This window comes from Papio anubis, chromosome 10 (assembly GCF_008728515.1).
Source record: "Papio anubis isolate 15944 chromosome 10, Panubis1.0, whole genome shotgun sequence".
NCBI lineage: Eukaryota > Metazoa > Chordata > Mammalia > Primates > Cercopithecidae > Papio > Papio anubis.
Window position 1 is genome coordinate 55,496,805 of NC_044985.1, and position 13,208 is coordinate 55,510,012.

General features: G+C 38.1%; 1 protein-coding gene across 5 annotated transcripts in view; it reads right to left on the minus strand.

Annotated features, from left to right (window-relative positions):
* Positions 1-13,208, minus strand: part of SLC25A12 (solute carrier family 25 member 12) — a 136,257-nt gene that overhangs the window by 21,027 nt on the left and 102,022 nt on the right. For 4 of the 5 annotated variants that reach the window (XM_021923708.2, XM_021923706.2, XM_021923709.2 and 1 more), the window contains 4 exons: positions 11,350-11,431; positions 9,567-9,725; positions 6,446-6,498; positions 5,829-5,909 (listed from right to left, as the gene is read on the minus strand). In XM_021923708.2, coding sequence (XP_021779400.1) covers positions 5,829-5,909; positions 6,446-6,498; positions 9,567-9,725; positions 11,350-11,431 — 375 coding nt within the window. The remainder of the gene's footprint in view (positions 1-5,828; positions 5,910-6,445; positions 6,499-9,566; positions 9,726-11,349; positions 11,432-13,208) is intronic. The other variant, XM_021923707.2, reaches the window with a different exon arrangement.

The following is a 13,208-nucleotide window of genomic DNA, read 5'->3' on the forward strand; positions in this document are numbered from 1 at the left end:
GTGGTGGCGGCGCCTGTAGTCCCAGCTACTTGGGAGGCTGAGGCAGGAGAATGGCGGGAACCCGGGAGGCGGAGCTTGCAGTGAGCCGAGATCGCGCCACTGCACTCCAGCCTGGGCGACAGAGCGAGACTCCGCCTCAAAAAAAAAAATATAATAAAAATAAAATAAAAATAAAAATAAAAATACACACACACACACACACACGCACGCAAAGATGTAGAGAAATCAGAACCTTCACACTACTAGTAGGGATGGAAAAGGATGTAGCCACTTTGAAAAACAGTCTGGCAGTCCTGCAAATGCTAATTAGAGTTGTCATATGACCCATCAATTCCACTCATACGTATATACCCAAGAGAAATGAAAACATGTCCATGTAAAACCTTATGCACCAATATTCATAGCAGCATTATTCATAATAGTCAAAAGGTAGAAACAACTCAAACGTTTATCAACTAATGAATAAAACTGTAGTATATCCATATATTCAGCAATAAAAATGAATTAAGTACTGATACATACTACAACACAGATGAACCTTGAAAACACACTAAGTGAAAAAAGGCACAATGTCATGCTTACAAAAGGCCACATATCATGATTCCTTATTTATTTATTTATTTATTTAGAGATAGAGTCTCTCTCTGTTGCCCAGGCTGGAGTGCAGTGGGCATAATCTCTGCTCATTGCAATCTCCGCCTCCCGGGCTCAAGTGATTCTCCTGCCTCAGCCTCCCAAGTAGGTGGGATTAAAAGCACTTGCCACCACGCCTGGCTAATTTTTGCATTTTTTGTAAAGATGGGGTTTTACCATGTTGGCCAGGCTGGTCTCAAACTCCTGACCTCAAGTGATCCACCCACCTCAGCCTCCCAAAGTGCTGGGATTACAGGCATGAGCCACCATGCCCAGCCTCCATTTATATAAAATATTCAGAATTGGTGAATTTATAAAAACAGAAAGTATATTAATAGTTGCCTAGAGGCCAAGTGCAGTGGCTCATACCTGTAACTCTAGTACTTTGGGAGGAGGAGGCAGAAGGATTGCTTGAGGCCAGGAGCTCAAAGCCAGCCAGGGCAAGTGAGACCCTGTCTCTATGAAAAATTTAAAAATTAGCTGAGGGTGGTGGCAAACACCCGTAGTCCTAGCTACTAGGGAATCTGAGGTGGGAGGACTGCTTAAGCTGGCAGTTCAAGGTTGCTGTGAGCCTTGATCGTACCACTGCACTCCTGCCTGGGCAACACAGTTGCCTAGGTCTTAGGGATGGCGTGGGAAGACTGAGAAGTGATAGCTAAAAGGTACTGGGTTTCTTTCTGTGTTGATAAAAATGTTCTAAAATTGATTGTGGTGATGGTTTCACAACAAAACACTGAATTTTATATGCATTAAATGGGGGAACTGTATGGTAAGTATATCTCAACAAAGCTGTTATTTTTTCTTTTTTTTTTTTTTTTTTTGCTCACCCTGTTGCCCAAGCTGGAGTACAGCGGCACGATCTCAGCTCACTGCAACCTCCGCCTCCTGGGTTCAAGCGATTCTCCTACCTCAGCCTCCCAAGTAGCTGGGACTACAGGCACGCGCCACTTCACCCAGCTAATTTTTTTGTATTTTAAGTAGAGACGGGGTTTCACTATATTGGCCAGGCTGGTCTCGAACTCCCGACCTCAGGTGATCCACTTGCTTCGGCCTCCCAAAGTACTGGGATTACATGCGTGAGCCACTGCACCCAGCCTAAAGCTGGGTTTTAAAATTTGCATGAAACATATCAGGTATTCAATGAATAAGTGAATATATGAAAGAACAAATAAATGAAAACCTACATCAAGTGTAAAAGAATATGGATTTGAAGATAGAAGTGGTTTGAATCACAATTTTGACATTTACTAAGTCCAAATTTGGATTTCACTAAGGTTTTAGTTTTTTCAACTCTAGTTGGGAATAATAATGAGATAATCCCTATAAAATGTTCAGCCCAGTAAGAAAAGTATGTTTTGCTCATTAGCTGATTCGAGCTACATCAAAAGCAATAATCAGCATTAACAAGAGTAGTAAAGTTTTAGTTAAGTTGGGTGCTAGAACCATGGATGCTCATTTTATTATTATTCTATAATTATACTGTTTGTATTATTTTGCATGTATCAAAAATCACAGGCCTTGGCCAGCCTGGTGACTCACACCCGTAATCCCAAAACTAGGAGGCCAAGGCAGGTGGGTTGCTTGAGCCCAGGAGTTCAAGACCAGCCTGGGCAACATGACAAAACCCCATCTCTACAAAAAATACAAAAATTAGCAGAGGATGGTGGCATGCGCCTATAGTCCCAGCTACTGGGGAGGCTTAGCGATGGGAGGAGCCCCAGAGTCCAGGAGGTCAAGGCTGCAGTGAGCTGAGATTGCACCACTCGACTTCAGCCTGGGCAAGACTGAGATACTGTCTCGAAAAAGAAGAAAAACAAACAAACAAACAAAAAACAAAAATCACATGCCTTTAAAAATAGATCATAAAGACCAGGCATGGTGGCTCACGCCTATAATCCCAGCACTTTGGGAGGCCGAGGCGGGTGGATCACCTGAGGTCGGGAGTTCAAGATCAGCCTGACCAACATGGAGAAACCCTGGCTCCACTAAAAATACAAAATTAGCTGGGCACAGTGGCACATGCCTGTAATCCCAGCTACTAGGGAGGCTGAGGCAAGAGAATCACTTGAAACTGGGAGGTGGAGGGTGCGGTGGGCCAAGATCGTGACATTGCACTCCAGCCTGGACAACAAGAGAGAAACTCTGTTTCAAAAAAACAAAAATAAATAAATAAATAAAATAACCAGATCATAAAACAAAACATACAACAACAACAAAATATATAATGCCCAAGGACTAGAGATTTTCACTTCCAGGTCACTTCATGATCTAGTTAACACACACCATTTTTCCTAAAAGAGAATATTGTCATTTCCATGGCAATAAAATTTCCCTCTCATCTACAGGGAACTGAAGGCCTAGGTCCTAGCTAATCCTTCCTCTGGGAAAAAATGCCTAGAACTCAGTTTGAGCCATTTCTTCCTAATTAACCTACATTAGGTTAACGCATTAGGTGCATCTTTAAAATTGGGTAATTTTTGGAAGAACAGCAGTATTCTTCACACTAGTGGCACTGACAGCACTCAGCCAAAAGCCACAAGGACATCATACATCATATCACCACCACTACCCAGGATGGTGAGGACTCAGGGTCAGGCTCACAGGCAGCCACTCTTCACAGTGTTAATCTGTTGGCTGTTTGCCAGGTATCATTTAGGAAATGGCGTATCCTATGTTCCACAGAGTCTGATATTCTATAAAGAGAGACTCATCCTTTTGAAGACTTTATTCTCTGTTGAAATTTATAGACTTTGGGGAGAAACAGTGAATTATGCTTTAACAATCATTTATACCATGGTATAAATGAATTTGTCAGTAGAAACTCAATAATTGCACTTTTTTCTTCTTCCTGAAAGAAGAGATTTAGAGCAAAGGAGGAAGCAGAAAACGTTTGTGGTGAGGAACTGCAGACAACCTTATCATTCTGCCTAGAGTCCAATCTGATATTTTTCATGCTGTCAATTTCCCGCTAGATAATCCATCAAAGCCTCCAGAAATGAGTCACGATTAAGGAAGAGATTTAGAGTGTCAGCACAACCCTCAAGGCACCCCAGACTTCAATAAAAATTCCTAAAGTTCAAACCTATAAACAGGGTCTGTAGCTAGGAAGAACAAAGGAACTAAATATCTTATTTTGGTTTAACCACTTAGGTCACATGTCAGACATGGAAACAGGTCAGCTTCATGTCCAAAAACCTGGATATTGCAAATGGAAACAAATAATTAGTTACATGGAACAGAAAGAGCATGACTTAGAAGATTTCTGGCAAAGGTATGCATGTGCTGTGATAAAAATGACTTAGAAAGCTTAACCAAACAGAAACTTAAAACAACCAAGAAAAAGAATATTTATGATTGGCAAAGATTCTCTCTCTAGACAAGAACCAATTACAGAATCTAATTGGAATAAAGGAAAAAGAGAAACTTCATTTCTGGTGATCCACCTAAGCAAAAGTTTTATTCTATGTCCACTGTTTACTCTTCATTAAAAAAGAAATGTAGCCAAGGAGATTTCCTTCCTGAGAATGTGCTGGGGCATGCATACAGGCACACACACACCCAACAGCAGTCCACCTCTACCAAAGCAACTCTGCAGAAAGGTGAGGACTCAGGTATGTGCCACACTGACACATATCAAAGAGAACCTGAAGCAACCTCTTTCTCTCTCTGACCCCCGAGGCAGTGTCTCTGAATTAAATGTTGCCAAGGTCACTGACCTCATCACTTCAGGTTTCACAAGCAACTGAGGAAGTTTTAGCCAAGACTGTCAGCCAATTCAACTGGAAGTTATTAATGTTTCCAAGAATAAAATGGACTAAACAAGTCTTAAACGAACCATACATTATCAAATATGAAACAAATACCACAAATGAAATTAGTTGAGTTGCAAACAGATTTAAGAATTGGTCCAAAGCCAATGTCATGCTTACACTTTAAAGACAGAAACCTTTGTGCCCTAAGTAAATATCAGAGTCTCTGGGTTCAGAATTTCTGTCAACAGCTGAAATGTAGTTACCATTATTATTGTTTGCCATACCCTCTGGCCTCTAAAGAAGAAAAATTATAATTAAACAATGGCTTACTCAGTCCTATATCTAAGATATAAGGGCCCAATTAATCAGCCATCTCACACTTGTTTTAAAGTTCCAGTTAACATATACGAATGGTAACTCTACCCACTACTATATTTTCTGTACTCCATTTCTTAAAAGGAATAGGAATTAGAACTTTTAAAAAAGTCTGGAAGATAATGCTTTAGGAGCATCAAAGAGATAGAGCTGATGAAAACGTTACCTCTTTTTTTTTTTATCATTATACTTTAAGTTCTAGGGTACATGTGCACAACGTGCAGGTTTGATACATATGTATACATGTGCCATGTTGGTTTGCTACACCCATCAACTCATCATTTACATTAGGTATTTCTCCTAATGCTCTCTCTCCCCCAAACCCCCAACCCCCGACAGGCCCCAGTGTGTGATGTTTCCTGTCCTGTGTCCAAGTGATCTCATTGTTCAATTCCCACCTATAAGTGAGAACATGTGTTTAGTTTTCCGTTCTTGCGATAGTTTGCTGAGAATGACGGTTTCCAGCTTCATCCATGTCCCTGCAAAGGACATGAACTCATCCTTTTTGATGGCTGCATAGTATTCCATGGCGTATATGTGCCACATTTTCTTAATCCAGTCTGTCATTGATGGGCATTTGGGTTGGTTCCAAGTCTTTGCTATTGTGAATAGTGCCGCAATAAACATATTTGTGCATGTGTCTTTATAGTAGCATGATTTATAATCCTTTGGTTATATACCCAGTAATGGGATTGCTGGATCAAATGGTATTTCTAGTTCTAGCTCCTTGAGGAATCGCCACACTGTCTTCCACAACGGTTGAACTAATTTACACTCCCACCAACAGTGTAAAAGTGTTCCTATTTCTCCACATCCTCTCCAGCATCTGTTGTTTCCTGACTTTTTAATGATCACCATTGTAACTGGCGGAAAATGCTACCTCTTTTCTATACTCAAAACCAGTTAGCTTTTACAATAAAATTTAAAAGTTATTCCATATGATTATTGAGAAAACCTGCTTAGAATCCCTTGAGTTCAAGGGAAATGTCACTCAGATATCTATCATATCTGTGCAAAAAGGTTAACGGAATATATTTGTCACAAGAAGCGCCTAACAGTAATACTTACACAGCCTCCAGCAAGGACTTCTGCTGGAAGTGGAACAGAGCCATCTCTTCTGGTAAATTTGTCCCGAACAAAATCATTAACCTAATTAGAAAGACAACATCAGTTAACCAAAATTCCCAACTGTGTCTCTTCTGGCACACTGTTGCTTTTCCAAGTCAGCAAAATATTTGTCTTATGATAAAATTAAAAATTATCAAATGCTTATATGTAAAATTAAAGTTTTACAAATTCTGTGATAGTGTGCCAGTGTCGGCAGTATCAATTTTAGTTTTGTTTTTGAGACAGGGTCTCGCTCTGTTGCTCAGGCTGGAGTGCAGTGGCATGATCATAGCTCACTACAGCCTCAAATTCCTGGACTCAAGCAATCCTCCCATATCAGCCTCCTGGCATGTCACCACACTTGGCTAATTTTCCATTTTTGTTGCTGTTGTTGTTTTGGTAGAGCTGAATTCTTACTATGCTTATGCTGGTTTGGAACTCCTGGTCTCAAGTGATCCTCCCACCACCCAAAATGCTGGGATTATAGGCATGAGCTACCATGCCGAGCCTTGACTTCAGTTTTTTGGATTAATGGTAATGTAAACAAATGACACAAATTCAGTTAGAGAGAAACTTACAGTCAGTTTAATGGCCTTTTCTGGAGCAACCCCTATAAGCTGTGGTATCAGACCTAGGTAAAGGGACAGAATCATCAGCAATATAGATGTACCAGACACGAAAACACAAGCCCAACAACAAGGAGTTTCCCCCATATTATTTACCCATCAAACATTTTAGAGTTTTCTTTAAAATGGGAAAAAGATTATCCTGAAAACTCTGTATACATATGTAATCATTATTTACAAATGCAGTATAATGTCATGTTTCTTGAGGCTATAAATCCTCTTCTTAAGCATGCTTACTTTAAAGCCCGGTTATCCAACACTTCCCAAAAAGTCCATGAGGAAGAAACAGAGCCATGGGTCTTCTCTATTCTGAGAACACCGCCAATGAAAATGTAACCAAATTCCCTCCCTTGTTATAACCAAAAACATATAAACATACACAGACACTGTACACTTGGAAAAGCTCTGAAAAGCATGCTGTTAAGCATACCCAGATTTTGCCACAAACTGTACTACCTACATAATGGCATACGGTGGCTTGGTTATTATAGAACACTAACTCCCATAATCTCTTCAGAGAGACACAGCATTCAATATTCATTTATTTAAAAGGAAGCCAAAACTGCAAAGAAAAATGCAGTTTTAAGTATTGTTTAATGAGTATCTCCTATAAGCAAAAACATATGCCTGTTGTATTCTTATTTACTAATATATGTCAAGCTTAAGACATTTTAAAAGAATCCCCTCAAAACAAAGGAAATCATAATCCTTAGAAAGTTAAATTTCCCAGGCTGGTTGTAAACTGGAAAAGAAAAAAATAAACAACATCTGTTGGGCTCAGCTTTCTAAAGCACACAGCTTATCCGAATTGTTAGCATACTTTTTCCCATACATTTTTTAAAGATGCTAACAATAAACATTTTATATTCTTTAAATCATCCAGCCAAACGGGAGTTATATATGTGTTTGCCTGCTTGCTGACTGCTGATCTGCAGCCTGCTTTGAGGATACTGCTGAATGATTTTCCATAAGCTGAGAGCCAGCAAGTAATCATACATATTGGCTACTGTCAGTCAGACTGAATTATCAATGATACACACAAATCCACACACACTTTTCATGGGTAGCAGACTGATTTAAAAGAACAAATCAGCAGATGGCAGTCTTAACTTTCTAACCCTCGTGATTATCAGGCTCAATTACTTTTAATCTAACTCCCATACAACCATGTCAGCATGCATATTTGTTTTACAACTCGCCTCAATAAGGCTCATGGAATTTAATAAAGTACTGATTTGTGTCATTTTATCATTGTTGCCTGCAAAGAAATTTAGCTAATCTGTCAACAATTTTGTCAATCATCTGACAGAATAATGGACCAGTTCCAAGCAATATATGACAATCTCAATAATCATAGTGCTCACATACAGGACTCCCACAATCTTCTCCCTAATACAAAAGTCTCTCATTTAAAGAACTGCTTTTATGAGCTTACATCCTGAATAAAACCAACAATCCCCTCCCCTACTTGCTATATTGCATCCATTTAATTAACATGACATCCCTCTCAAATGAAATCTTCTGTGAGCACCTATTCATTGAGAAGGCTAAACTGTGCAGTAAATATCTAGGTTCCTTTTAATAGGGGACATTTTCTTTGCAATTTAAAAGTATACCAAAGAGGAGAAAGGTCATCATTCAACAAAGAAACACTGGAGATATCAAGGAAAAAAACAACCTTAATGCCACTTAACCTTGATTCCCCATTACATAAAATATGGATACGCAGGGTTTAATCAGTTAAAACAAGCATTCGCACAGAAAGATCTGCGTTCTGGATACTGTTCCCCTTTCCACAAGGTACATGCTGTACAGGTGGAATTCAAAGAGGCTACAGTTCTGAATATTTGAGGAAAACTCATCACATTCATTCTCAAGAGCAAGGTACTTGAGCCTAGTTTGATTTCAGAATGACTCTCTCCTCTTATTCTATACATAATGCTAAAAATGAACATCCTTGTGACCCTCTACTTCAATTATGAGTTTATCGGAGTTATATTTTTTTATTGAATACCTGTATATAATGTTAACCAGAGGTGTTTTTTTTTCTCCTGTCCATGAGCCCAAAGCTTTGTTCGGGCCCAGTCTTTCTTAGGAAGATTTCTAAGCCAAATAGTTCAACAGAGCTCAGAATAGGCTAGGGATTAATGAGCTTGTGTGTGCAAACAAACAAGTACAGTAAATTACATAAATGGCCTGGACTCGAGCATGTAGAGAGCATTTTCAAAGAATCCCAAGTGGCGCCCAAAGAGATTAAAAAATTAATCTCCCTCCCAAAGGAAACCCTATATTCTAATGTGGAAACACATACATGAAAGTCATTCTCTCTCCAAAGAGACAAGTTCCTACAAAGACAATGGGGGGTGGGGAGAATTCTGCATGGGGCTGCTGCCTCTGTTGCCAACTGCACTGTGCTCAGTCTAGAATGGCTGCTAACATTCCCTGCAAAAGAAAATCTCTCTGTTTTGACTGTACACCTTTGAGCTAAGTGGGGGAAAGGAGCAAGAATTAGACTTGGAACCAAAGGGTTTTCCTTTTTTTTTTTTTTTTTAAACCTTCACATGACTCATTGGAAAAAATTTATAAATGTTCCCTGAAAGAGACAAAAACATTTGATATTTCTTTCAGTTGAAACAAATATATGGAGGGTAAACTCATCTTTGAGTGGTAGCCTGGCTTCTTTTTCGCAGAAAAGAGATGTATTTCTCCTCTTTAATTCTTTGAGAAAAGCAGCTCTCTATTTCTTAGCTATCATCCTTGTATTCCACCTGCAGATATATGCCTTGGTTTGTAGAAGCATGGTGACATAGACCCATGTTGGGACAAACACATAATTTGGATACCAAGAAATATAAACAGCAAGAAGAAGAAATGAAGACCTTGTTTGCAGATTAATATTGCTAATCACCAGAAAGAATGTAAAAAGGGAAATGAGCAAAGAGAAAATAAAAAGAGAGAAACAGACCTAGTCTGGTTAGGCATACTACATATTGGCTTCCATAATTAGTGAGTTAAAATCTGCTGCTGGTGAGATCAAATCACTAACTTCAGCAGCTGGGATTTGCTTACTCACCCCGGTAGAGTCCAAAGAAGCCCTCATAACGCAAGACTTTCTTAAAACAGTCAAAGCTGTTTTTGTACATCAGCTCCCCAACAACAGAGCCAGAGCCACGCTGGTTTTGCATTCGGGTCTTCACCAGATCTATAGGATACACTGCAGTGGCTCCCACAGCTACAAACAGAAGAATTTTTAGGCTTAAAAAAGAACACAATTAAATGGAGAGTCCATAAGGATGACAAATCTTATCTTAAAGGATGAAAAAATAAAACACAATATGTATTCTCACAAAAGAGACTTTATGTTAGTATTTTTCTTTCCCTCACACACACCTTAGGGATGGCAGGCTATAGCAACCACTGAAATCCATAAATACAGCTGCTTCAGAGAACAACTGTCAACAATGCTCTTTGATATCTTAGGTTCATAAATTACAGAGTGGATTACTGAGTCACTTCCCAAATCAGATAGTTAACACTCAGTTTTCTATAACAACAACATTAAACTATTATATAAAACATTTACTTATATTTTCCATTAAATGCCTAAATATTATGCCAGTTACTTCTTAAAATGACTATATCCGTACACTAGGTGGCTACAATTTTAAAATTTAGTTTAATAAAGCATCTCGGTAAATTAATCATAGTTACAACCACAATATTGGAGACACATTTCAACATTATCCTATCCCTATGTATGGAATTCGGTTTGAAAGAAAATATGGCTATGCTTTAAAATTTCTCAGGGACTGAAAAATTTATTTACATGAACGAAAGTATTACACACTTTGACTGCTGAAAGCTGAAACCTGGTTTGCAACTTCTAAAACTGAGAGTGAAAAGAAAAAAAAAAAGTATTTTGAGTTCAGGCTTATCTTAAAAAATCGTAAGCATTTTAATCACACCTGCTAGTTTCTTCTCAACAAAGCAACTTCAGATTGTACACATTTTCTATGTAGAGTATCTAAGCAAAAACAGTCTCTCAAATTTTGACTGTGAACAGGGAGGGAAGGGAGGTTCATTTTTGCAAATAAACATCAAGTCCAGATATTGTCAAACAAGTGATAAGGGAAAGGAAAACATGCAAGCAGAAAAGCACAAGTGAATCACTTTGAGACGTTGTTTTATTTCATGAGGTTCTGGATTCATATCTCAAATCTCAATTTCTTTTTTTTTTTTTTTTCAGTTTTATTTTAGGTGTAGGGTATATATGAAGGTTTGTTACATAGGTAAACACGTCATGGGCATTTGTTGTACATATTTCATCACTCAGGTATTAATCCCAGTATCCAATAGTTATTTTTTCTGCTCCCCTCCTTCCTGCCACCTTCCCCCGCAAGTAGACCCCAGCGTCTGTTTCCTTCTTTGGGTTCATAAGTTCCTATTTAGTTCCTACTTATAAGTGAGAGCATGCGGTATCTGGTTTTCTGTTCCTGCGTTAGTATGATAAGGATAATAGCAAATCTCAATTTCTTAACCTGCCCCATAAACACAGTCTCATTTTCCACTTTTTTATACTGGCCTTAGCCAGTATGATTAAGGAGAGTGCAGCACTGCATCCCAGACTTTCACATCATTACAGAGGTTTTGTCCTGAAGACAGACTGGAGCCAGATGGTCCACAGTCATTGCTATGACAAGTCCCCTGATCATAGGTAAAAATAAAGAACACTTCAGAAAGCCCTGAAGTCGTGACCCATGGGAACAATGAACTACACCTTTGCTGATCTGCCTTAGTCTAGTGAGATAAGATTACATTAACACAAGCCTCAAACAACACACAGACATGTCACTCACCTCCAGCAACTGAGCCCAGAGTGAATCTGTAAGCAGACTCGGCAATCTGGAGCCAGATAGGCCTACCTAATCCAGGAGACTGCTGCAAAGAAGAAGAAAGCGAGTAAAAAAAAAAAAACCTTGAAAGAGCACACAGCAAGTGAAAAAAACTACAATTTGACTATTTTAAGACAAGAAAAAACAAAACCTAAAAGTGATATTGGTAATGCAGTAGTATCTTTTCCAAAAGAAGAAAATAGGATATTCATGCAGCCAAAAATGAAAGCAATGTATTTAAAAATAGATAACTCTATCGTCAGCATTTAAAAACCATATTAAGCCAAATACACAGTAGCTTCCCCCTTACCCCAATTTTTACAAGCCTATTAATACCTCATTTATCTGCTACTGTTGGGGGAATACACTATCAGTTTACAGAAGTGAATCTTTCAGGTAAACAAGCATTTCAGTTATAAAATTTTTTTCCTTCTTTAACTTAAAATTTAAAAAGCTTTCTAAAGTGTAAAAAATTAACTTGATTCTTAAATCGGAGAATATTGATCATAATCTACCATCTCTAATGACTACTGTCATAGTTCTAACATAAAATCTATAATAATAATAAAGAGAAAAATTCCAACAGATGTTATTTCACAGGTATCCCATAGCATAAAGAAAGGATCTAAGATAACTTGTCTATACTAGTGTGTCAGTCTTGTTCTTTAATATTCATTATGAAAAGACCTTCTATACTATGTAAACAGTATGAAATGACAGAATAAACTAAATAAAAAGTTAACATACTTGCCAATGTCTTAATTATATATACAAAAATCTAATATACATTATACAATTATATATAAGATGTATTTTAAAGTATATACAAAAATAGAAATTATAAAAGAATGAGATAAATGTTTCTAAGTAATTTTATATTTCACTTATTAAGTAATGCAAAAATATTCTTTTTTTTTTCCTTTTTTTGGAGACAGAGTTTCACTCTGATGCCCAGGCTGGAATATAGTGGCACAAACACGGCTCACTGCAGCCTCAAATTCCCCGGTTCAGGCCATCCCACTGCCTCAGCCTCCGAAGTAGCTAGAACTACAGGTGCATGTCACCATGCCCAGCTAATTTTTAAATTTTTTTGTAGAGATGGGGTCTGTCTATGTTGTCCAGGCTGGTCTCAAACTCTTGAGCTCAAGCAATCCTCCCACCTCAACCTCCCGAAGTGCTGGGATTACAGGCACGAGCCACCTCACCTGGCACAAAAATATTCCTGATACTGCTTTCGAATACCAAAATCCATGGATGCTCATGTCCCTGATCTAAAATGGTGTAGTATTTTCATATAATCTATGCACATCCTCTGGTATACTTTAAATCATCTATACATTACTTCTAATACCTAATATAAGGTAAATAAGATGTAAATAATTGTTATGCTGAATTTTTAAATTTTGTATTTGTAAATTAAATTTGTAAATTTTGTTGTAGTGTTATTTTTTATTGTTTGTTTTTTCCCAAATATTTTCCAACCACAGTTGGTTGAATCCAAGGACATGGCACTCAAGCAGATTGAGGGCCCACTATATTGAATATGCTTCAGTATAATTAACTGAATATACTTCAATGAGTTTCTAAAATGTTGATTAACCAGTTAATTCTGATACTTTGTTTCAAAGACAACAGTTGAAAACATAAACACAATCTGTCCTTTCAAGGCAGTGATGATATTTAATCTCATATACTTTGAAGGAATTCAAGTTATGGCATTGCTATGGATTCAATGCTTGTGACTCCCCAAAATTCATGTGTTGAGACCCTACTGCCCAGTGTGATAGTATGTGAAGGTGGCAACTTTGGGTAGTAATTAGGTC